Below are 20031 nucleotides of genomic sequence, written 5' to 3' on the forward strand. Positions count from 1 at the left end.
ACTCATCCCTTTTCATATTGTTACGATGCCAGATACCTTATATCAATCAACTATCAGGTCATTGTAATACCTTTAACGTTTTTTGGCATAATATTATTTATATATGAGATATTTTCTTTTTGCAAAGTGGTATATTTGAAAATTATGTGATAAAAATGTTAATATTTTACCCCTTAAATATTTCTTTAACTTATAATTGACAGTCATGTCATACCTTTCGGTAAACTAAAAGGTTCAATTATTGGTTACTTTATCGCACCATTATTAATATGAATAGCTGAAAAAACAACAACTGACGCGTACATACAATTTTAGGGGAAAGAAATCAAAATCAAAAGTATTTTTGGTGGAAATTGGCTTAGCGTGTGGTTTGCATGTGTGTGAATGCCGCCGTGGCATGTCATTGTCATTTAAGAACTTTATTTATCTGAATTATGTATGTTTAATACATTAATCTAGTGGAGTTCATTAGCTTATTACATTACGTTTTTAAAGTAAAGGTTAATTAGCAGATCATGTGGGTGTTTATGATTCCACGTTTTCTTTTTGGGGAGATTCAAATTATAATTTGGTTTGCATCCCACCAAGAAACATATCAAATTAAGATTTGTTTAATAGTTGCTTCAGTAGAGAAAACACGTAATTAGTTATATTTTAGCATTAAGCCATAATTATTGTTTTTTGTCAACAAATTATTGTCCTTTAGTCACACATGTTCAAGAGGCAGTGGTCGAAGGTTACTTTTAAATTTTGGATTTTATTCATAGTTTTGTGATAGTTCTTATCTCATCCTATCCGATCAACATATTGGTTTTTATCATTACGACTTGGTCGATAACAACATAAAACAAATTATCAAACAGTTTTTAGGTTCGATTGCATTTTAGTTAGTAGATACTCTTCATAATTTAACAATCATATATATATATATATATATATATATATATATATATATAAGTTATATCAAATATTTCAAAAAATTATATACGCAATATAAAATTATCAAGAGAGAATATACAACTTGGGTCCGATCCGATGAGAAAAATAAAATGTTTTATATTCATTTTCAAGTCTATGCTCGCATATATATTACTTATACATATTAGTGCACAATTGGACAAGCCCATGATGATATATCAAAAAAATAAAGAGTATGCAGAAAACAATTGTCTTATATATGTTTGTTTTCATTATAAAGTTGTTTTGATCTTTCTTATTGTTTGAAAGAAAAAGGAAAAATCCCTTTCGGATTTAACATTTATATTATTTTATACATTTTTTTTTCATTATCAATGAAGATAATTGTTATAGGGAAAATTCATAAATCATATAAAGCCGCTGGCATCGGATATCAAAGAATATGATAATATTTCAATGTTCACCGATTTTAATTTCAATATCATGTTCTAAACATAATAAACAAGCCAAACAAAATGAACCAGCTAGTTACCAGTCTCATAATATTCGTATCCTTAATTCTACAACCAGAGAGGAAAATAATCTCCTTGTATGCAAGTTGAAGTCGATATAAACATGTGTACTGCAACAAATTCATTCAATGTTTTTTTTCCCTTAAATTATCAACTTTTCTCAAAATAATAGAGTAGTATATGATGTTTGCGTCAGCAGCCGCATCTGGCCTTACGTGGATATGGTTAGGACAAAAGTAAAACTAACCAATCAGCTGAGATCTCGGAGGACACAGCTTCTCGTTAGGGTCCACTTCTCCAACAGAACTCTTCAATTATTCATACCCAATACAACGACACAAATAAGTTTATACGACTATCTAAATATTTGAAAAACGGAACATTTTTCTTTTTTGATTAAAGGGTTTAAAACGGAACATTTTTTTCATACTTTTGTCCTTATAGACGCTTTTCTATTCTTTAGGAAAAGAATGAAAGACTACTTCTCAGAAATTTTATATACGATTTTTTTGGATTTAATAGCTAAAATGGAAAAATCCCAACATATTATATACCACTACAAATTTTAATTAATTTGGATTGCATATTTTAAAATTTTGAAGTCCAAATAGTACGAACTTCCTGACTAGTCAATCTTTATAAAGTACATACAAATAGCTATTCCTTACATGGTGCACCAAAAAAAACTATTTCCTCACATAAAAGTCTAATTAGACTTAAATGATAAATATTATATTATGAGAATAGATAAACAACATGCACAAAACACCACGAATTTGACAAAGATATATATTATTTATTCTAGTTTCTGTTCATAACACATGCTCGATTCTGATGACGATATTTGCTAGCTTCTCGTCATAAATAAATTCTGATAACTTAAAAAAAGAAAATATTTTATTTGGTTGGAAAATAATTTGAACTGGTTTATTTCTTTTAATCGACTACTTTAACATTTGTTTTTGGACCTTTTCTAACTTTATATAAAATAAGATTCTGTATTTTCTTTTGTTTTGAATTCCTAATATATTTAATAAAAATATACATATAGTAGTACTAAAAGACAAAACTCCACGCTCCATAAATTGCCTAGCAACCTGCTCTACAAAAAATTTCAATCTTTGGCTCACTTCTTCTTTGCCTCGTTTGGCTCTTTGCTCCTCACCATAATCAAAACAGTCTTTCTCTTCTGTTGATCTCTCGTCTCTTCAAAATTCCATATATATAAGATTCTTAAGATCATACAAAGAAATAATGATAAGCAAGGATCCAAGATCAAGTTTGCCACCAGGGTTTCGATTTCATCCAACTGATGAAGAACTCATTCTCCATTACCTAAGGAAGAAGGTTTCCTCTTTACCAGTCCCGCTTTCGGTCATCGAAGATGTCGATATCTATAAATCTGATCCATGGGATTTACCAGGTAACCAACCAATATTATTCAGTTATATATTAACTTGTGATAAAAAAAAATATACATTAACTTGTGTACGCATATTTCTTTTTATTGACATTTTTAAAAGTGTTATAACATGTTGTTTATTTTGTGTCAGCTAAGGCTCCCTTTGGAGAGAAAGAATGGTATTTTTTCAGTCCGAGGGACAGGAAATATCCAAACGGAGTAAGACCAAACCGAGCAGCTGCGTCAGGGTATTGGAAAGCCACCGGAACAGATAAATTAATTGCGGTACCAAACGGTGGAGTTAATGAAAACATTGGTATAAAAAAAGCTCTTGTGTTTTATAGAGGAAAGCCTCCAAAAGGTGTTAAAACCAATTGGATCATGCATGAATATCGACTTGCTGAAACCCTATCGCCCAAAAGAGTGGACCATTCGAGCGACAGCCAATTCAATAATCTTGGAGACAGGAGTTTGAAATCTAGAGAATACTCTATGAGGGTAAGATTTTGCAAATACTTGAGGAAATAAAAAAGGTTATTAATAATGGTGATTTTGATTCAACTACAAAGCAAATTGATTTTAAAGTTTGATACCGACTATTTTATTTTTTATTCGGTTTAATTATATACCTGATATATCAATAAACCATTTTTAATAAAATTGCTTTATTTAACACTTATCTTTGTTTTTAATAATTTTAGCCCTATAATAGTTACTAGTTTTATATTCATTATTCTCTTGCAGCTGGATGATTGGGTTCTTTGCCGGATTTACAAGAAATTACACATTTCACTGTCACCACCACATGTTGCTACTGATACAAGCAACCAAGAACATGAGGAAAATGACAAAGAACCATTCATAGTCAGCGAAACCCTCTTGCCAAATTTGGAAAACAATCAAACACTTAAACGCCAGAAGTCTTCTTTCTCGAACTTATTAGACGCTACAGATTTGACGTTCCTCACAAACTTTCTAAACGAAACTCCGGAACATCATACTGAACAAGAGTTTTCTTTCATGTTTGAAAATTTCTCAAACCCTAACATCTACGGAAACCCTTACTTGGATCAAAAGTTACCTCGGTTAAGCCCTCCTAGTTCTGAGACCAGCTTTATCGGAAACAAAAGAGAAAGAATGGATTATGCAGAAGAAACGACGAGCACTTCCAAGAAGATGATCAACAACTTTAGTTACAATATATAATAGCATAGATCATTTGGATCATAGTATGGTTCAACAATCTAGTTTTATGAATCAGGAACTTGATGAGTCCTCCTCTTCCATATAAAGGTTAGAGAGGATGGTGTTTTCAAAACATATTACACGAATTAGGGACCATGATATATGGTTAAACATAGGAATTGTTATAGTATGAAATTTCCAAAGTATTGTAGGGGATCATATGATATATAAGCTTTATATATATTGAAATAATGTTATCTTTTGCAGTTCAGTTATGAGGTAATTATATATCATTCACTTATATGGACACGCATGTTGAGAATGAAAAAGCTAATTTCTTTTAAACCTTTTCTGAGAAGTATATAATGACATATGTGAATGTTATATATATATATATAGTCTTTAAAATCGTTTTCACAAGTGGTATTAAAAGGTTCGTCCTCGTCCATGGACCATGGTTGATAATACACACATATACTTGCGGTGTCTTGTAAACCCACGTGGATATGAAATCCAAATTATTCTTTCTTTATAGCCCTTGAAAGATCATCTCTATAGTTACTTGCACACAACGGATTGGTGAATCATCATTTTTCATGCTGCTTATAATCCGTAAAAGGCTTGGGCTGGTGGGTCCACATGACCCAATAAGGAGCGATGGTGATGTCATAATTTACGTCAGATGTCGTCACCAAATCATGCGGGAGGCTCCTTCACTTTAAAGACTTTTCCCTTGGAATCAAAAGTCAATCTCTTAAGCTACGCCCTCATATTTTAATAACCTACTATGTGGTCCACGCGCAGATTCATAAAATACGAGAGGATTTATACATATACATTATTTTACGTACACAGTTATATAAAAGAGAAGAAGAAGAATACATAGAAAATGTTACAATAGTACTTGTTTATTATCATTATTTTCAAGATTTTATTCCATAACTTGAGGTCGATATATAATACCATTTGTATATCATATACTACTATTATCCAAGTAGTGTAGGGATCTAAAGTATTTTTTGATCGATTCTAAGAAATAACTGTCTCACCGTTTTATAAAGTTTTATGAAGTCAATGTTGAAGTTTTCTTCAGAAGTATTAAAAAGATTTTGTTACCCCGTTTCTTGGTTTTACGTGCAATTTTGTTTTTATGTCACATTGGTTTCATAATTCAGACAGAATAGCCTGGATTCAATTTGTTTGGTTTATCTAAAAATTCATTTGCTTTGGTTTAAGTTTATCTGAATTTAAAATCACTATGAAGCATGCATAGCATATCAGCATATGAGTATCATGAATCTATTGCGAAGCTGACGAAACGTTATTTTTCATCTATAATATTTGAGTATGTACGTACATTCAGACAATTCAATATAGTGGTAAATAATGAATAGAGACAATTAGACAGTTAAGTTAGTTAGGAGATTAGGTATCCTATCGTTGAAACTTTTTTTAAAAGCACCCAAAGAACAATTCAAGAAGAATTATTATTAAGAACTAACTAGCATTGTTGGATTAAAAAAATTGTATTTTCGCTTCATATCCACAAAAACCAACTAGTAGTTTCTGTAATGTCAACTAGTTTTTTCGCTCATCATATCATGATAGTTCGTCAATAAGTTGTTCCATTTATATTTTCATATTGATTGATTTAGTTCCATAGGTAAGGACTAGTTCTTGTCATGCTACAAGAAGTCATAGAAAATATTAAATACATATATCTATTGATGGATTAATTACACAGGCCGAAATTTTAAAATCTACAGCGGCAGTTTATAATTGACAGTCAATCACCCTTTGAAACTTATTTTCAATCCTTAATATTGACATTCACCAATTTGAAGATATTGTTCTTTTTTACGAAATTAAGATACTGTTTTGTTCAAACTTTTAAAGCTGAGAATAGAAAAAATCAATTTTTTTTTATACAATTCATCTCCTCTTTGGTTTGGAAATTTATCTTCATGGTATAGAAGAGGTGGTTGGTTAGGTTTTTGTCTTCTCTGCCGCTGCTCTTGCAAGTGTAATCTCTAATCTCGTCTATATGCGATTATCTCTTCCTTTATCCCTTAACTGAAAAAGTTGCTTAGCGCTTACGTGTCTTTACTACATCACCAAAAAATACGGAAAGAAAAGAAAATAAACAATCCTTGGTTTTAATTATTCTTTTTTTAATTTCATAGCTCTTATTTTTCTTGTGTATAAATAAAGCCATTTTCTTACTTTTTCATAGTTTAATTTTCATTTTCCTGAAACTGTTTAGCTCCTCAAAATTCTCCAACCTTTGCTTCTTCTTCCATCTTTCTTCAACGCCTTTCCTTCTTCTTTAACGCCGACGTGTGTCTGCAATAAAACACATAGATTCCTCGATCGATCTCCCTTTCCTCAGAACGTTTAATACTTTGTTAATTTTCAAGAATTTCCTTATCGTTATCTTTCTTGTTTAAAGTTTAAACATACATATATAGAGATGGTGGAAGAAGTAGGTGCAGTTGTGAACCAAGGAGGAGATCATGAGGTGGTGGATTTGCCTCCGGGGTTTCGGTTTCATCCAACTGATGAAGAGATCATAACTCACTACCTTAAAGAGAAAGTCTTCAACGTCCAGTTCACCTCGGCTGCAATTGGTCAAGCCGACCTTAACAAGAACGAGCCTTGGGATCTACCAAGTAAGTTAAATTCCACAATTTTTTTACTTTCATTTTGACCGTTCAAAATTTATCATACATCAATATTCTGATTCTTGATTTTTTTGTGGGGTGCAGAAATTGCAAAGATGGGAGAGAAGGAGTTTTACTTCTTTTGCCAGCGGGATAGGAAGTACCCGACCGGTATGAGGACGAACCGTGCAACCCTGTCGGGTTACTGGAAAGCGACGGGGAAGGACAAGGAGATCTTTAGAGGCAAAGGTTGCCTTGTTGGGATGAAGAAAACACTTGTGTTCTATAGAGGAAGAGCTCCAAAAGGTGAAAAGACCAATTGGGTTATGCATGAGTTTCGTCTTGATGGCATATATTCTTATCACAATCTCCCTAAATCTTCAAGGGTATGACAAAGTTGTTAACTATTTTTTCAAACTATTAGTTTGATTAGAAACTTTAAGAGAAATATCTGCTTTGGTGCAATGGGTGGTCTGGGAATATTTATCTAATAATGTGTTTGTGTGTAAATGTCTATCTTATAATTGATCTTATTTACAAATTGGTTCAAAATTATTTGAAAACAACATATTATTAAGAGCTTCATTAATCAGGAATATTTAACTAACCAAACTTTTAATTGTGTGATGATTATAGGATGAATGGGTGGTGTGTAGGGTTTTCCACAAGAACGCTCCTCCTCCCACTACTATTACTACTACTACAAACCAACTCATAAGGATTGAATCTCTTGACAACATTGATCATCTCTTAGACTTCTCATCTCTCCCTCCTCTCATCGATCCAGGTTTCATGGGTCAACCCGGTCCAAGCTTGTCAGGTTCCGGCCAACAAAACAACCTCAAACCCATCCTCCATCACCCTCCAACTGCAGCGATCGACAACACTTACTTCCCTGCCCAAACCGTCAATCACACTTACCACTCGGTCCCAAGTTCTGGATCCGGTTTGGTTTACGGGACGGGTTCAGGCAATAATAACAACGGCATGATAAAGTTGGAGCATTCTCTTGTGAGTGTGTCTCAAGAAACCGGTTTAAGTTCCGACATGAACACAACCGCGACGCCAGAGATATGTTCGTATACAAGGATGGTGAATTCGGCGGCCAATGAGGCGATGATGGATGGTAACAAGACGTCGTATGATGATGATGACTTAGGGATCTTTTGGGACGACTACAAACTAATTTGAAGGTTATTATTAATTGTGAATCTGTGAGAGTGGCATTGAGTACTTTGTTTTGTGATTTTAGTCAGGTAATTAACCTGTTTATATATACCTAAGTTTATTAGGTTTTCCTAGCTAGGCAATGAACTTTAGTTAGAAGATGTTGTTTACTTAGTTTTTAGTTTGGGAGAAAAAGGCTTTGTAATTCGAACTGTTTTATTTTGTGATTAACTTGTACAGATACACATATAATTCTTCTATGATTTATTTCTTTGTGGTTTTTTCAGTATTTATTTATAGAATTGATTGTGAAGCGCAGAATCTAAAGATTTTGGAGAATTAAGCTGAAAACTCTCAGTAAATTTATTATTTATCATGTCGAGAAATATTCAATATATTTGACTTCTAGCGCAACAACTATAGCGTTCATGCATATATGGGGTTAATTAAGTGCCAAATATATTTAGTTTTGTCATTATTTGAGTGAAGGAGAGAATATAAGAAATTCATTTTCCTTTCTATTCAGAAAATAAAGTAGCACATATGGACCTGTTTTTTTGAACAAAAATATATGGACATGTAACGTATAGAATCTGAATAAACCGAGTGGAGGAACACAGCTCACGAAGCATGTGAGTTGTTCCCTGAATCTGGGCATCGCATTAGCCGTTTCATATGGCTAATAGTTACTACTTTATTAGAGTATAGTGGTATTAAATTATCTAACAATAAATTAAAAGATGCTTAGTAATGACACTAGTTACTAGTTAATGATGGGTTTCGTGCAAAAACAAACTCCAGATCCCTAAGTCTTCTGTCTCAAGGAACGTAGTTATTAGTAACTACACTCAAGAGTTTGCAGAAGATGTTTAATTTCCGTGATAATTTCTTTTGAGGATTTATACTATTGTAAGCCATTATAGATTCAATAAAGATATACGTTTCCATGTTAATTCTTCACGCATTGTAACGTCCGTTTCCGAGCATAGGAGAACTGGAGCGTATTTTTGACCCTTGACGATGAGTTGAATGATTGAATCCAGCACTGTAAACCCATGAATTAGATTATGAGTTTGGGTTCTTGAGAAAAAGGCTTTTGCGTTGATTGGTTTAGAATTTTCAATCGAGCTGACTAACAAGGACATTGGGCCAATAGCATAAGAGCCCAAAAGTAGCCCATGCAAACATCGAAGCAGACGAGAGCGCGTGCGTTTAAATCCATGCACATACGTACGTCTTTTAAACTTTGAACGCTGAACATCAAAAACACAAAGTTTGAAATGATTGGGATGTATGAATTTTAAATCTGAGCAAAGTAAAATTATAATTAATTCAAAAATCTCTCTGCGTAAATATCAAAAAATCAAAAATGTCAAAAGCTAAGAATATTGCGGCCAAAATCATATCTCTCAGACTCTAATTTTAACCCCAAAATTTTTGAAAACTTCAAAATTGACCACATGTCTGAAATAAAACACTGTCTACTCCACGAGCATGATCTTGAGAACAGAGGAACCATCGATGTACTGCACCAAGACAATCGAATCTCCACCCTTACAGATCTCCTTCTCCTTTGCAAACTCGATCGCAAACTTAGTCGCCTCCTCCGTCGAGCCACTGTTCGCCACCACCGGAACGATTCCACGGTAAATTAAACCACGTTTCGCCACCGAACACCTCGACTCTCCATCATCCAAGATAGCCACCGAGAGAATCGGAACGTTGGGCCTATATTTCGCCACAAGCGCCGCCGTGTATCCCCCCTTGGTGAGCACCACAATCGCCTTAGCGCTCTGCTTCATCGCCTTGGCCACAGCTGAAGCGGCCAAGTCCTCAACCGTAGACAAAGGCAACGGAACAGCTTCTTGAATCTTCTTATGCACGGCTTCGTAGTCGAGTGTATCCTCCGCCACTTTACAGATTCTCGCCATGATCTTCACGGCGGCTTCAGGGTGAGCTCCGGCGGCGGTTTCACCGCTGAGCATGACGCAGTCCGTGCCGTCGAGGACAGCGTTGGCCACGTCCGTAGCTTCGGCTCTTGTCGGAAGAGGAGACTTGGTCATGGACTCGAGCATCTGCGTTGCTGTCACTACTGGTTTTCCGACAGCGTTAGCTCTCTCGATCATCATCTTCTGAGCTTGAAATATCCTCTCGATAGGAATCTCCATCCCTAGGTCGCCTCTAGCCACCATGAATGCATCAGAGTTCTTAAGAATCTCGTCGAAGTTCCTCACTCCTTCTTGATTCTCAATCTGTCAAGACATTATCTTCACCACGTAAGTATTACAAGTAATAAAAACATGTGTTAAAAAATAATAAATAAATAAATAAAAACATATGTGTTTTTTGACCAAAAATAAAAAAAAAAGCATGTGTTAATGTGTTACAAAAAAAAAAAAAAAAAAAAGCATGTGTTAATGTTCTTTTTTTTTTCACCCACCTTTGACATAAGCATGATTCGCTTTGCGTGCTCTCCAAGTAACTTCCTGACTTGGTCTAGGTCAGACCCTTTACGAACAAAGGAAAGAGCAATGATATCGATCTTGTTAGGAACTCCCCACTTTAGAATATCTTCTTGATCTTTCTCCGTAAGCGTTGGGAGATCAACTACAACTCCTGGGAGGTTAACGTTCTTTTTCTCTCCTAGGGTTGCTGAGTTCCCGCATTGGCAACGAACTAGACCGTTAACCTTGTCACATGACAAGACGGTCAGAGAGATTGTGCCGTCGGAACAGAGAATCACGTCCTCTGGATTGAGATCCTCGGCAAGTTTCTTGTAGCTCATTGAGATTGTGTTTGAATCTCCTAGCAAAGTGTAATCAGTTGAGATTGTTATCTCTTGACCTTGAACTAGCTGAACCGGTTTGCCTTCTTTGAGAAATCCGGTTCGAATCTCAGGACCCTAAAAAAAAGATTAATTAAACCGAGTTAAATTAAAATCCATAAATCGAATATTATTATTAGGTCACATATAGAAACGTTTAGGGGATTAGGTTACCTTTGTGTCAAGCATGACGGCACACATGATACCAGTGTTCTTCATTGCGATTCTGAGGTTATCGAGAGTTCCTTGGTGGTACTCGTGAGTACCGTGTGAGAAGTTGAAACGGGCTACGTTCATACCAGATTTGAGAAGCTTCTCGATCATCTCAACAGACCTGGACACTGGTCCAAGAGTACACACGATCTTGGTCTTCTTGAGTGTTCCATTAGTTCTTCCGTCAAGTATCTTCTCCATTGTCAAGAAAACTTGTAAGGGAACACAAAATTTAAGAGTTTTAAGAATGTGAGATTGAGAACTTGTGAAAGATTATGAATTGTGATTAGAGTCTTGCATCTATGTTTGTTTATATAGGAATCCGTTTAGAACTTGGAGAAAAATAGTATCCTTTTTTCACATAACGAAAAGGAAACTATAAAGGCGCAATTTCCTTTTTTGTATGGTTTTAATATGGTAAGAACGTGCAACGTTAAATCAATAATGAAGAAAAAAAGGAAATCCATTGATTGAATTCTTTTGTTTCAAGTAAGGACAATTATACACACAAAAAATTGTCTATATATTAATTAATTTAAATATAATAAAAAGTAAAACTTCATGGTTTTGGAAATAAGAATTTTTCTATTTTGCTTCCAAAAGGAAACTGTCGTTCTGTACATTTAATGATGTTCTTGAATCTCAAGAATGAAAATATTAAACGTCAATAAGAGTGAACTTAAAAAAATTAGGGGAAAACTCGAGAATCTAATATTATTTGTTACTGGTTTATATATTTTGATTGATTTAGAAATCTATATAATATTTATAAATCCAAGTAAAATATGTAAATCCGGAGGGTTTTTTCGGATTTGAGTCTTTGTATTTTTAACCAAAAAAAATTAAACAAATTCATTCAAACCCATTATAAAATCAAATATATTAGTAAATCCGTACAATTAATTAACACTTGATTTGATATAGAATTTATGAATCATTAAACCAATAACACATGATTTTAATACAGATTTAAAAATCATAAAACTAATAGCACTAGATTTAGTTCGGATCTTCAAATCCATTAAAATACAATAATCCCTAGGTACGTATTTTTACTAATCCTAAAACCAATAGGACTAGATTTAGTTTGGATTTTCAAATCCATTAAAATACAATAACCCTAAGTAGGTATTTTTTACTAAATAAGCACAGTTTCTAAGTTTGAAGCAATAATTTTCTGTCAATTTCTTGCGAGGCAAACAAATATGTCATTGAGATATTAATTATTAGTATTTTATTTTAGGAAACATCATGTAACTAGGAAAATGAATTTGTGTAGCTATAGAAGAAACTCTTCTTATCATGGAGAAGCTATCCCTGATGAACGGAACCATAGTCGATTCATTAGTTTTCTGCAAAAAATTCTCAGTAAGCAATAAAATTTCTGTGATAAGCTGAAATAAATACCAGTTTTTTAGTAAAAGGACCGGCACGGTGGTGACAACTGGTTCTGACGTTATGTCCTGAATCCGCCATTGTGTCCGACGCAGAGCACATTCCTCAGATCATCTGCGGCTTAGTCTAGTTTCATTTTATAGACATCCAAATCAGTTACTGTCATGTTTTCAATGTCGTTCCTTACATACCGGTCCGGTCCAGCCATTAGTGAGCAGAATCCGTCAGGTTCGTTTTTCAATATTTAACTAAACAAAAATTTCTTTTAAATAAAGGTTAGATAGAAAGCCCCAACGTTCAGGTGAAAACTGATGCGAAGCCAAAGTTTATAACACACAACACAATTTGCGAAAAGCTCAAAGTTTTTGCTTAACCAGGTTATCTTCGGAATCTTTATTCCCCAGAAAGCTACAATAAATAAAGTAATCGAACAACAGAAATTATATACTAGTAAATAAATAATACTTGTAACTACAACATTCGCAAGCTTGCAGCTATAGATTCAAACTTTAAGGTTAAGACCACGAGGAATGTTAAAGTTAAAGTATGTTTATAATTAAATGTACTGGTTAAAATTCAATTTGGATAAAAAACGAATGCGGTTAGCGAGAGAGGTTCAGTGCAGTGATTTATGAACTTGATACAATATGTCACGATGAACAAACAATGCAATATTGAAAGCCTTTTTTGCAAACAAAAACAATGCAATAACGAAACAAAATTGAGATGAAGCCTAATCTTCTTCTAGTCAGTGATGTTAACAAGTAATGAAACAAGACTAGCTATAAGTGGCAAGAAAACGAACCTTGAATAACTATTCTCTTTTCGTTTTCTATTTTTTTATTACTATAGGTTTAAGATGAATAACAAAGATTCTTGACTTGAGAGTGCGACTCACCTTTATAAACCTTTTTTTTCTTCGGAGTTTCTGATTCTCATTCTGCAGAATCTCAGCAAGAGAACCCACTTTCTATTTTCTTTTATATTTTTATTTTTGTTTTCACAAGCAAAAGAATATAATTCCGTGGGTATTTATTTATTTTCCAGGCGAATGTAGCCCACGTGTACAAGTATGCTCCCTACGCGAGAGCTTCAAAGCATCAATAAGAATAAAGTTTAGTCGTAAACTAGAACAAGAATCTATTAAATGAACGTACAAGGAAGAACATTTAGTCTCTATCACCCACTCTCCCTCTCTCTTTCTGTTCACTCTCTATACTGCCTTTTCAAAAGGGTAAAGAGTGTATATAACTATTATCAAGAACTGTAATATTTCATGAGCAACATTTAGCTGTGAACTCAAAAGTATGACCTGCAGTGAATAAAAGTGAAATAATATCAAGAATGTCTTGACTGGGTTAGGATCTAATTCACTTTATAATCTTTTACAAAAAGCACTGTAATTAAACTGAAATTTTGGTAAAAAGAAAAAGAAACCATAATATGAGAGGAGTGAGTTTGATGAGATTCATTCAAGTAAGACTTTTAGAGACTTGCAACTCACAACATGAAAAGCATATTCTCACCCACATGGGGATCAACTATTTTGGTAATATGCTCAAATGCTTTTAACTGAAGGTTATGATAGGTTCTTCCTTCCCCAAACACCGAATAAAGTGTATTGAAAAATCACAACCATGAGATATCGCCTATAAAGTTTGGTTCGGTATAAAATAAATGCAAAGATATCATTCCAAGGAACATAATATTTGTTTTTCGACCTTTTCCCTTATGAATAATATAGACCATATCCTAGCACTCATTTAGCTAATGTGGGACTCAAAACTGGATATATTCTCATTTGCAGATAGAGTAGTAGTAGCATACACAACTTTAACATTTGGCAATCACAATCTCTATATATCTTTCTCTATGGCCTTATTCTGTTGAAGATGCAAAGTCTTGATGGTAATATATATGCACGCATAAACTTTTTGAAAACTCAAGAAAACTAAAAATCATTGAAATAGTTGGGAGGAAAGTATAGCAAAAAAAAAAAGCCAAGCATAGAAGTAGTGATGTTTCAGTTCTAAATATGTATGAACATATAAATGCAAACACTCACATGCACCCGAGAGATTGGTGTAGCTATTAGATCAGACTAGACAGGAAAATATACAAACATAATAATACACAGGCATGGAGGGGCCAAATGGTTTGTGCTAATCAAAGAATGTTAAGGAAATGGGACCCTCCAGTAATTTTATACTGTGTAGAGAGAATATGTACTAAACTTGTTGAAGGAGATAATATGAAAATATTCCTTATCATCTTTTAAAGCAAAACAAATTTCCCAACAAAAACTTTCATTTGTTTGATATCTTAAACTAAAGGCTTACTTACTCGACTGAGTAAAAAAGTATTTGTAAACAAATAACATTCTTCAAACATAGCTAGATAAGCCCTTTTAACATCAGTAACATGTGACTAAAAGTCTTGCCAAAATCATTAGACTCATCATAATGTACCTAGAGAAAGAAAATTACTCTATGAACAAAGAACAAAAACAATCCAGACGAATGAAAAGCATTGAGAATATTCTGAGAGAGAAAGGTTAGAGCTGTGACTATGAAAATATCAAGGAATAAGAAAAGAGTTGATTCCACAGCCAAGTAAACAAATAAAAGTTAGGAAAAAAAAATCAGGGAATAAGATACTTCCCTCTGCCAGAATGGCTAGAGAATGCGCATATGATGCATTAATTGTGGATCAATTCTGGTATCTAATTGGGGTTGAAAAGTTGTAGTCCATAGGAATCAATCAATACATGAAAGAAAGAAAAAAAATCATCTAGAAACAAAAGCATATATAACACTTGAAACGATAAGGACACAACTAACAAAGCATCGATTGGACCAGTTATTCATATTCCATACCTTAATCATCGTTTCTCTAATTTGCCCTCCTTTTTCTCCATTCAACTTCCTATATAAAGCAAAGTTGCACCAAAGCAACCTGATAAAATATAAAGAACAAGTAAGACTTAGCAACAAAAACATCTTCCTTAGTTGTTGGAGTTTACACCCTTTGGAAATTCCGAGAGAAGAGTTCAGATCGTGTCAGGTAAAACAAAAGATGAATCATGACAAAAATCATTATTTAATGCAATCTCCAGGTGGTGATAACTAAACTTGCATTTGACCTTTTTGTGTACAGACTTTATGTATTACCAAAACCAGCACCAAGGAAAGAGTATCCTCTCTTCTTCAAGAATGCACTTACCTTCTGAGAGACATCCATTCCTTAGAGGAGGGAATAGTCCAGGAGATTCTGGTCTCATCCTTTCAACCGATGCAAAGCCACGCTTAAAATGGACTCCTGATCTTCATGAGAGATTCATTGAAGCAGTTAATCAACTCGGTGGAGCTGACAGTGAGTTAGCAAGTGAATTATTCATCTTTGGCTTGCTAGCACATAGGTTTTAGATATAATATTGTTTGGTAACTTGTTGCAGAAGCTACTCCTAAAACAATCATGAAAGTCATGGGTATTCCAGGGCTTACTTTATACCATCTCAAAAGTCATCTCCAGGTAAGCCATCAATACTTGATACATACACATATATGCTTGGTTCATCCCTTTTTTTGGATTCAGAAGAGTTGTTAACTCTATAAAATTGGCTACCAGAAATACAGACTGAGCAAGAATCTCAACGGACAAGCTAACAGCGGCTTAAACAAAATAGGTAAGAATTTTATTTAATAATCATATAAACAGAAAGAACATATAAAACTCTACATCCTCAACCAAAGATCTAAACATAACATGACCCTTATAGGTATGATGACCATGATAGAAGAAAAGAGCCCTGATGCAGATGAAATTCAAAGCGAGAGTTTAAGCATTGGACCACAGCCAAACAAGTACGCAATATTAAACGTTTTGTCTATATGGTTTTCTAACTCATTATTAGTTTGATCATCAAATGACCTAATCTATCTTCAACCAGGAACTCACCTATAGGTGAAGCACTGCAAATGCAAATAGAGGTCCAAAGAAGGCTTCATGAGCAACTTGAGGTATCATTATTCATACAACACTTTTTAACTCCCATCCAAAACATTAAAGATTCCTTGCAATCCAAGAAACCCTTAGAAGTAGCTTTTAATTGTTTGTTAGAGATGCTTTTCTCAGATTCATACCAAGTGAACATCATAGGATTGCGTAGCATTCAATAGAGGATAAGTTTGTAAGCATTCAGTTTTTTTAAATATCGTATTTAAAACTGAGTCAGGTACAGCGACATTTGCAGCTCAGGATAGAGGCTCAAGGGAAGTACTTGCAATCAGTTTTGGAGAAGGCACAAGAGACTCTCGGTAGACAGAACCTGAGTCCAGCTGGGATCGAAGCTGCCAAAGTTCAGCTCTCGGAGTTAGTATCCAAAGTATCAGCAGAGTACCCAAACACTAGCTTCCTAGACCCAAAAGAGTTTCAAAACCTATGCCCACAACAGATGCAAACAGCTTATCCACAGGATAGTTGCTTGACATCGAGCGAGGGAGCTCAGAAAAACCCTAAAATGCTAGGGCTAAGAACATATCTTGGTGATTCAACATCCGAGCAGAAAGAGGTTATTGAAGAACCATTGTTCCAAAGAATGGAGCTCACGTGGAATGAAGGTTTGAGAGGAAATCCATATCTTTCAACAATGGTTACGGACGCAGAACAAAGAGTCTCATATTCAGAGAGAAGTCCAGCTACACTGACAATGGGAGTAGGGATGCACGGACACAGAGGTCATCAGCAAGGCAGCAATGAGTATAATAAAGACGAAAGATTCAATGACAAGAGCGAGGATCATAAGCTTGAAACACAAAGCACAAAGACAGAGCTAGATCTTAACACACATGTTGAAAACTGTTGTACAACGCGGCCGAAACAGTTCGACTTGAATGGTTTTAGCTGGAACTGAAAGGGATTTAACCAAAGGGTTAAAGATACATCTTTGAATCAAGATTCTTGAGGATAATGTAACGCACTATTCATTGTTATTAGCTCATATATACAGAGAAGTTTTCCTAACTTCATATAGACATTCAAGAATCATTAACTCTTACGGTCGAACCGGATTTATATTGGTAAAGCGTCACAAGATCGAAACTAAACCGTATCAAACCGGTGCAAACTTCAATAATACGTTGTCATTTAACTAAAAGTGTAAACCGGTTCGGCTCGTCATTCTAAATAAAATAACTGAAATTACAAACCGGTATGGTCAGTGAACTTGTTCACAACCTCTTGTTCCATTTCCACAAGCTGGTGGCAGAAAGCTTCAACGTCTTTCGTCTCTTCTTCAAACTCAAACCTAAACTCTCTCCACTGATACTCATCTCCAGCTTCTTCCTCACTTGGTACTTTCCCCAGCAAGTCAAATCCTTTCGTATCCACAGATACCATATAAGCATCCTAATCGCCAAGAAAAAGAGACAGTAAACAACCAAACGGACATATACTATTTAGAGAGATCCAAGAACATAAAATGTAAACTTTATACCCTTGCGTTGATATCGAGATAGTATAAGCAGAAAAGGATCAAAGCACGTCTTCTCGATTCGTCCTTATTGATTCCATCCACAAGATTTGTAGACCAAGCCCCTGTGGATTAAATGAAAACTAACGTATTAGCATAAAACAGAACTTGATCCATAGTTTGACATCAAGCAGTCTTTTAGTTCATTACCTAATGGATCCGCTTTTGACAGCTCCAAGACCTTCAAGTCTATTTCTCTATTAGCACCATTTGCGTCGATAAACATACACGAGCTGAGAATACAACCAGATCATCACAACTGATATGAATAAATTCATCATCTTTTGCAATCATAAGACATCTTAGTGATCGGTTCTACCTCTTAGAGACAATTACATGAAGCAAGATTCAATAAACAGAGAGACTATCTTTCATTAATACCTACTATTCTCTCAACACCGATAGAATAGTTTAGTTTAAGCTTGTGTACCTGGGAACAAACTTGTAGATAACGTATTTCTCACTGCCACCATCGACAAGGGCTTTAAGACTCTCGCACCGGGAGGCATACATGTGGTCGGAAGAACTCAAGATACTGCGTACCGAATATGGGGTCTCACTAATCGCTCTCATCTCTGATTGTATAGCTTCCTCCACATATTTATTCACCGCCTCGATCTTATATCAAAAAGACAAACAAGCATGATGAAGAAGAAGATTATAAAGAACAGTTAAAACTAGAAGTCCCATAGATAAAGTCTTACCCTTTTCTCCTTGACAGGGATGATTTCTCCAGTAAGAGCAACCCGGTTTGGAACCTGCAAAGATAAAGATTCAAAGAAGCTGTAATGCAAAGAAGACAGTGAACGGTGAGAATATAAGCACACAAACCTTTCCTCTTGACTTCAACAAAGCTGCAAGGGGACCAGGATAAGGATGAGCAACGGAGAAGGATCCACGTTCATCAAACATTATGTTCTGTCCAAAAAGGAGTAGAATTATGAAAATTTAAACACATGTTAAACCCTCAGAAAACAAAGCTCACTTATTAACCAAAACAGTGAGCATGTGAGCTTAATGTAACAGTTAAAAGAATGACAGCTTACGACATTGTGGGGTTCAGATTCAGGAACCCAGAGATAAGGCTTTCCTCGTCTCATCACGTACTTAACCTTTGAAGTATGTATGATACTGATCACCAAAAATACTCAACTTTAAAAATACAATTTTGCATAATCCCATGATCCAAAAAAAAAAAATACTAACTTCGAAAATACAATTTAGCAGAAACCCATGATGGATATTGATAAAAAGATGCTGAAACTAAGATTAATACTGAGAAGAAGTAGCAAAGGACCTAGCTTTATCTTCAGGTTTGATGGTGTTTAGATACCCTTTCCAGTTCGAAACGATTATAGTCTGCACATGGAGCAGAGAAGACATCAACACGATAACTTTCAAAATCGATACAAAAGCAATAGAGAGAGTTGCGGGAACTGACTTTGCATTTCTCCGCTAGTGTAGAGAGATTCGCCTTGCTTCCTTTCATTTTGCGCTCACCAACTGTTCGACGGAATACCTCTTTGATCGCCCTTGAAATGACTTGGCGGTTTTGTTAGAACAGCTCCATGGGCTTATAGATTTTATGGCCCATACATTTAGGCCCAAAACTATGGAACAAGCTAATAACCATGACGCGCTGACATAGCGCGTTGAGGTTACGTTCGACCGAGGGGATATTCAGCATTCCCTTATAGTATTCGTTTGACGAAAAAAAAGAAGTCAGCATCATCATAATTGTCCACTGACTGTAATCTCTCTCTCTCTTCCCGTGTGTCAATTTTTTTTCATGTCAACTGCTTAACTAGTGCCTAGTGGTTGTTTTTATTTTGATTATTATAAGTTTATTTATAATCTTTAGAAATGTTAAAATATTTGTTCTATAAACTTTACCCTTACAATCGGCGTAAATATTTGGTATACAAGAAATGTAAAACATAATATCTAATACAAAATCTACTTAAAAAGCATATATATACTAACATCTCTCACAAATTACAATAAATTTTATTCATGAAAAGATGCTTATATGGACCAACCGTAACTAGTTTATGCTTCTATTAATAGGTGTGTTTCTTCATTATTTTATAATGGGCTACCAATTTACCAAATCAAGAATCTCTATCGTCATGCCTAATATTTGGATGTTTCTGGTATTTAATTGGAGTTTTAATTTGCATACATCATCGGGATTTCTTCTCGTAAGTTCATTTTGTACGTACTCG

General features: G+C 34.7%; 5 protein-coding genes across 7 annotated transcripts; 3 read left to right on the plus strand and 2 right to left on the minus strand.

The window, feature by feature from the left end:
• The first annotated feature begins 2452 nt into the window (after window positions 1-2452).
• Window positions 2453-4279, plus strand: LOC106435325 (NAC transcription factor 47). Its single transcript, XM_013876204.3, has 3 exons — window positions 2453-2853; window positions 2984-3330; window positions 3577-4279. Exons 1-3 carry the CDS (start codon window positions 2685-2687, stop codon window positions 4036-4038), a joined length of 978 nt encoding a protein of 325 aa, XP_013731658.2. The 5' UTR covers window positions 2453-2684; the 3' UTR covers window positions 4039-4279.
• Window positions 4280-5295: 1016 nt separating this feature from the next.
• Window positions 5296-8125, plus strand: LOC125609161 (NAC domain-containing protein 46-like). Its single transcript, XM_048780217.1, has 3 exons — window positions 5296-6686; window positions 6783-7063; window positions 7314-8125. Exons 1-3 carry the CDS (start codon window positions 6488-6490, stop codon window positions 7866-7868), a joined length of 1035 nt encoding a protein of 344 aa, XP_048636174.1. The 5' UTR covers window positions 5296-6487; the 3' UTR covers window positions 7869-8125.
• Window positions 8126-8319: 194 nt separating this feature from the next.
• Window positions 8320-11468, minus strand: LOC125609159 (pyruvate kinase, cytosolic isozyme-like). The gene is made up of 3 exons (XM_048780215.1): window positions 10843-11468; window positions 10285-10746; window positions 8320-10096 (listed from the first exon to the last, which is right to left on the minus strand). The coding sequence occupies exons 1-3, from the start codon at window positions 11080-11082 to the stop codon at window positions 9326-9328; spliced, it is 1473 nt and encodes a 490-aa protein (XP_048636172.1). The 5' UTR covers window positions 11083-11468; the 3' UTR covers window positions 8320-9325.
• A 3657-nt stretch (window positions 11469-15125) lies between these two features.
• LOC125574938 (myb-related protein 2-like) lies at window positions 15126-17298 on the plus strand. 3 transcript variants are annotated; one of them, XM_048780218.1, is made up of 7 exons: window positions 15126-15339; window positions 15433-15648; window positions 15731-15807; window positions 15904-15961; window positions 16055-16139; window positions 16226-16295; window positions 16511-17298. In XM_048780218.1, exons 2-7 carry the CDS (start codon window positions 15438-15440, stop codon window positions 17186-17188), a joined length of 1179 nt encoding a protein of 392 aa, XP_048636175.1. In that variant the 5' UTR covers window positions 15126-15339; window positions 15433-15437; the 3' UTR covers window positions 17189-17298. The 3 variants fall into 3 exon arrangements, with proteins under 3 accessions (XP_048636175.1, XP_048636176.1, XP_048636177.1); XM_048780219.1 differs by having other exon boundaries at window positions 15242-15339; window positions 16517-17298; XM_048780220.1 differs by having other exon boundaries at window positions 15242-15339; window positions 16529-17298.
• A 9-nt stretch (window positions 17299-17307) lies between these two features.
• On the minus strand, window positions 17308-19357 carry LOC125609162. The gene is made up of 9 exons (XM_048780221.1): window positions 19248-19357; window positions 19104-19165; window positions 18853-18937; window positions 18638-18724; window positions 18511-18564; window positions 18237-18424; window positions 17957-18039; window positions 17771-17871; window positions 17308-17682 (listed from the first exon to the last, which is right to left on the minus strand). Exons 1-9 carry the CDS (start codon window positions 19293-19295, stop codon window positions 17476-17478), a joined length of 915 nt encoding a protein of 304 aa, XP_048636178.1. The 5' UTR covers window positions 19296-19357; the 3' UTR covers window positions 17308-17475.
• Window positions 19358-20031: the final 674 nt, after the last annotated feature.

This window comes from Brassica napus, chromosome A5, assembly GCF_020379485.1.
Source record: "Brassica napus cultivar Da-Ae chromosome A5, Da-Ae, whole genome shotgun sequence".
NCBI lineage: Eukaryota > Viridiplantae > Streptophyta > Magnoliopsida > Brassicales > Brassicaceae > Brassica > Brassica napus.

Excerpts from the sequence above, each read along its gene's own strand:
- LOC106435325 (XM_013876204.3), top strand. The coding sequence starts at position 2,685 with ATGATAAGCAAGGATCCAAGATCAAGTTTGCCACCAGGGTTTCGATTT. Across the intron at positions 2,854-2,983 it reads TGATCCATGGGATTTACCAG|CTAAGGCTCCCTTTGGAGAG; the intron begins GTAACCAACCAA and ends ATTTTGTGTCAG. Across the intron at positions 3,331-3,576 it reads CTAGAGAATACTCTATGAGG|CTGGATGATTGGGTTCTTTG; the intron begins GTAAGATTTTGC and ends ATTCTCTTGCAG.
- LOC125609161 (XM_048780217.1), top strand. The coding sequence starts at position 6,488 with ATGGTGGAAGAAGTAGGTGCAGTTGTGAACCAAGGAGGAGATCATGAG. Across the intron at positions 6,687-6,782 it reads CGAGCCTTGGGATCTACCAA|AAATTGCAAAGATGGGAGAG; the intron begins GTAAGTTAAATT and ends TGTGGGGTGCAG. Across the intron at positions 7,064-7,313 it reads ATCTCCCTAAATCTTCAAGG|GATGAATGGGTGGTGTGTAG; the intron begins GTATGACAAAGT and ends TGATGATTATAG.
- LOC125609159 (XM_048780215.1), bottom strand. The coding sequence starts at position 11,082 with ATGGAGAAGATACTTGACGGAAGAACTAATGGAACACTCAAGAAGACC. Across the intron at positions 10,747-10,842 it reads CCGTCATGCTTGACACAAAG|GGTCCTGAGATTCGAACCGG; the intron begins GTAACCTAATCC and ends TCTTTTTTTTAG. Across the intron at positions 10,097-10,284 it reads GAATCATGCTTATGTCAAAG|ATTGAGAATCAAGAAGGAGT; the intron begins GTGGGTGAAAAA and ends ATGTCTTGACAG.
- LOC125574938 (XM_048780218.1), top strand. The coding sequence starts at position 15,438 with ATGTATTACCAAAACCAGCACCAAGGAAAGAGTATCCTCTCTTCTTCA. Across the intron at positions 15,808-15,903 it reads ATCTCAAAAGTCATCTCCAG|AAATACAGACTGAGCAAGAA; the intron begins GTAAGCCATCAA and ends ATTGGCTACCAG. Across the intron at positions 15,962-16,054 it reads CAGCGGCTTAAACAAAATAG|GTATGATGACCATGATAGAA; the intron begins GTAAGAATTTTA and ends TGACCCTTATAG.
- LOC125609162 (XM_048780221.1), bottom strand. The coding sequence starts at position 19,295 with ATGAAAGGAAGCAAGGCGAATCTCTCTACACTAGCGGAGAAATGCAAA. Across the intron at positions 18,938-19,103 it reads AAACCTGAAGATAAAGCTAG|TATCATACATACTTCAAAGG; the intron begins GTCCTTTGCTAC and ends TTTGGTGATCAG. Across the intron at positions 17,872-17,956 it reads GTCAAAAGCGGATCCATTAG|GGGCTTGGTCTACAAATCTT; the intron begins GTAATGAACTAA and ends TTTAATCCACAG.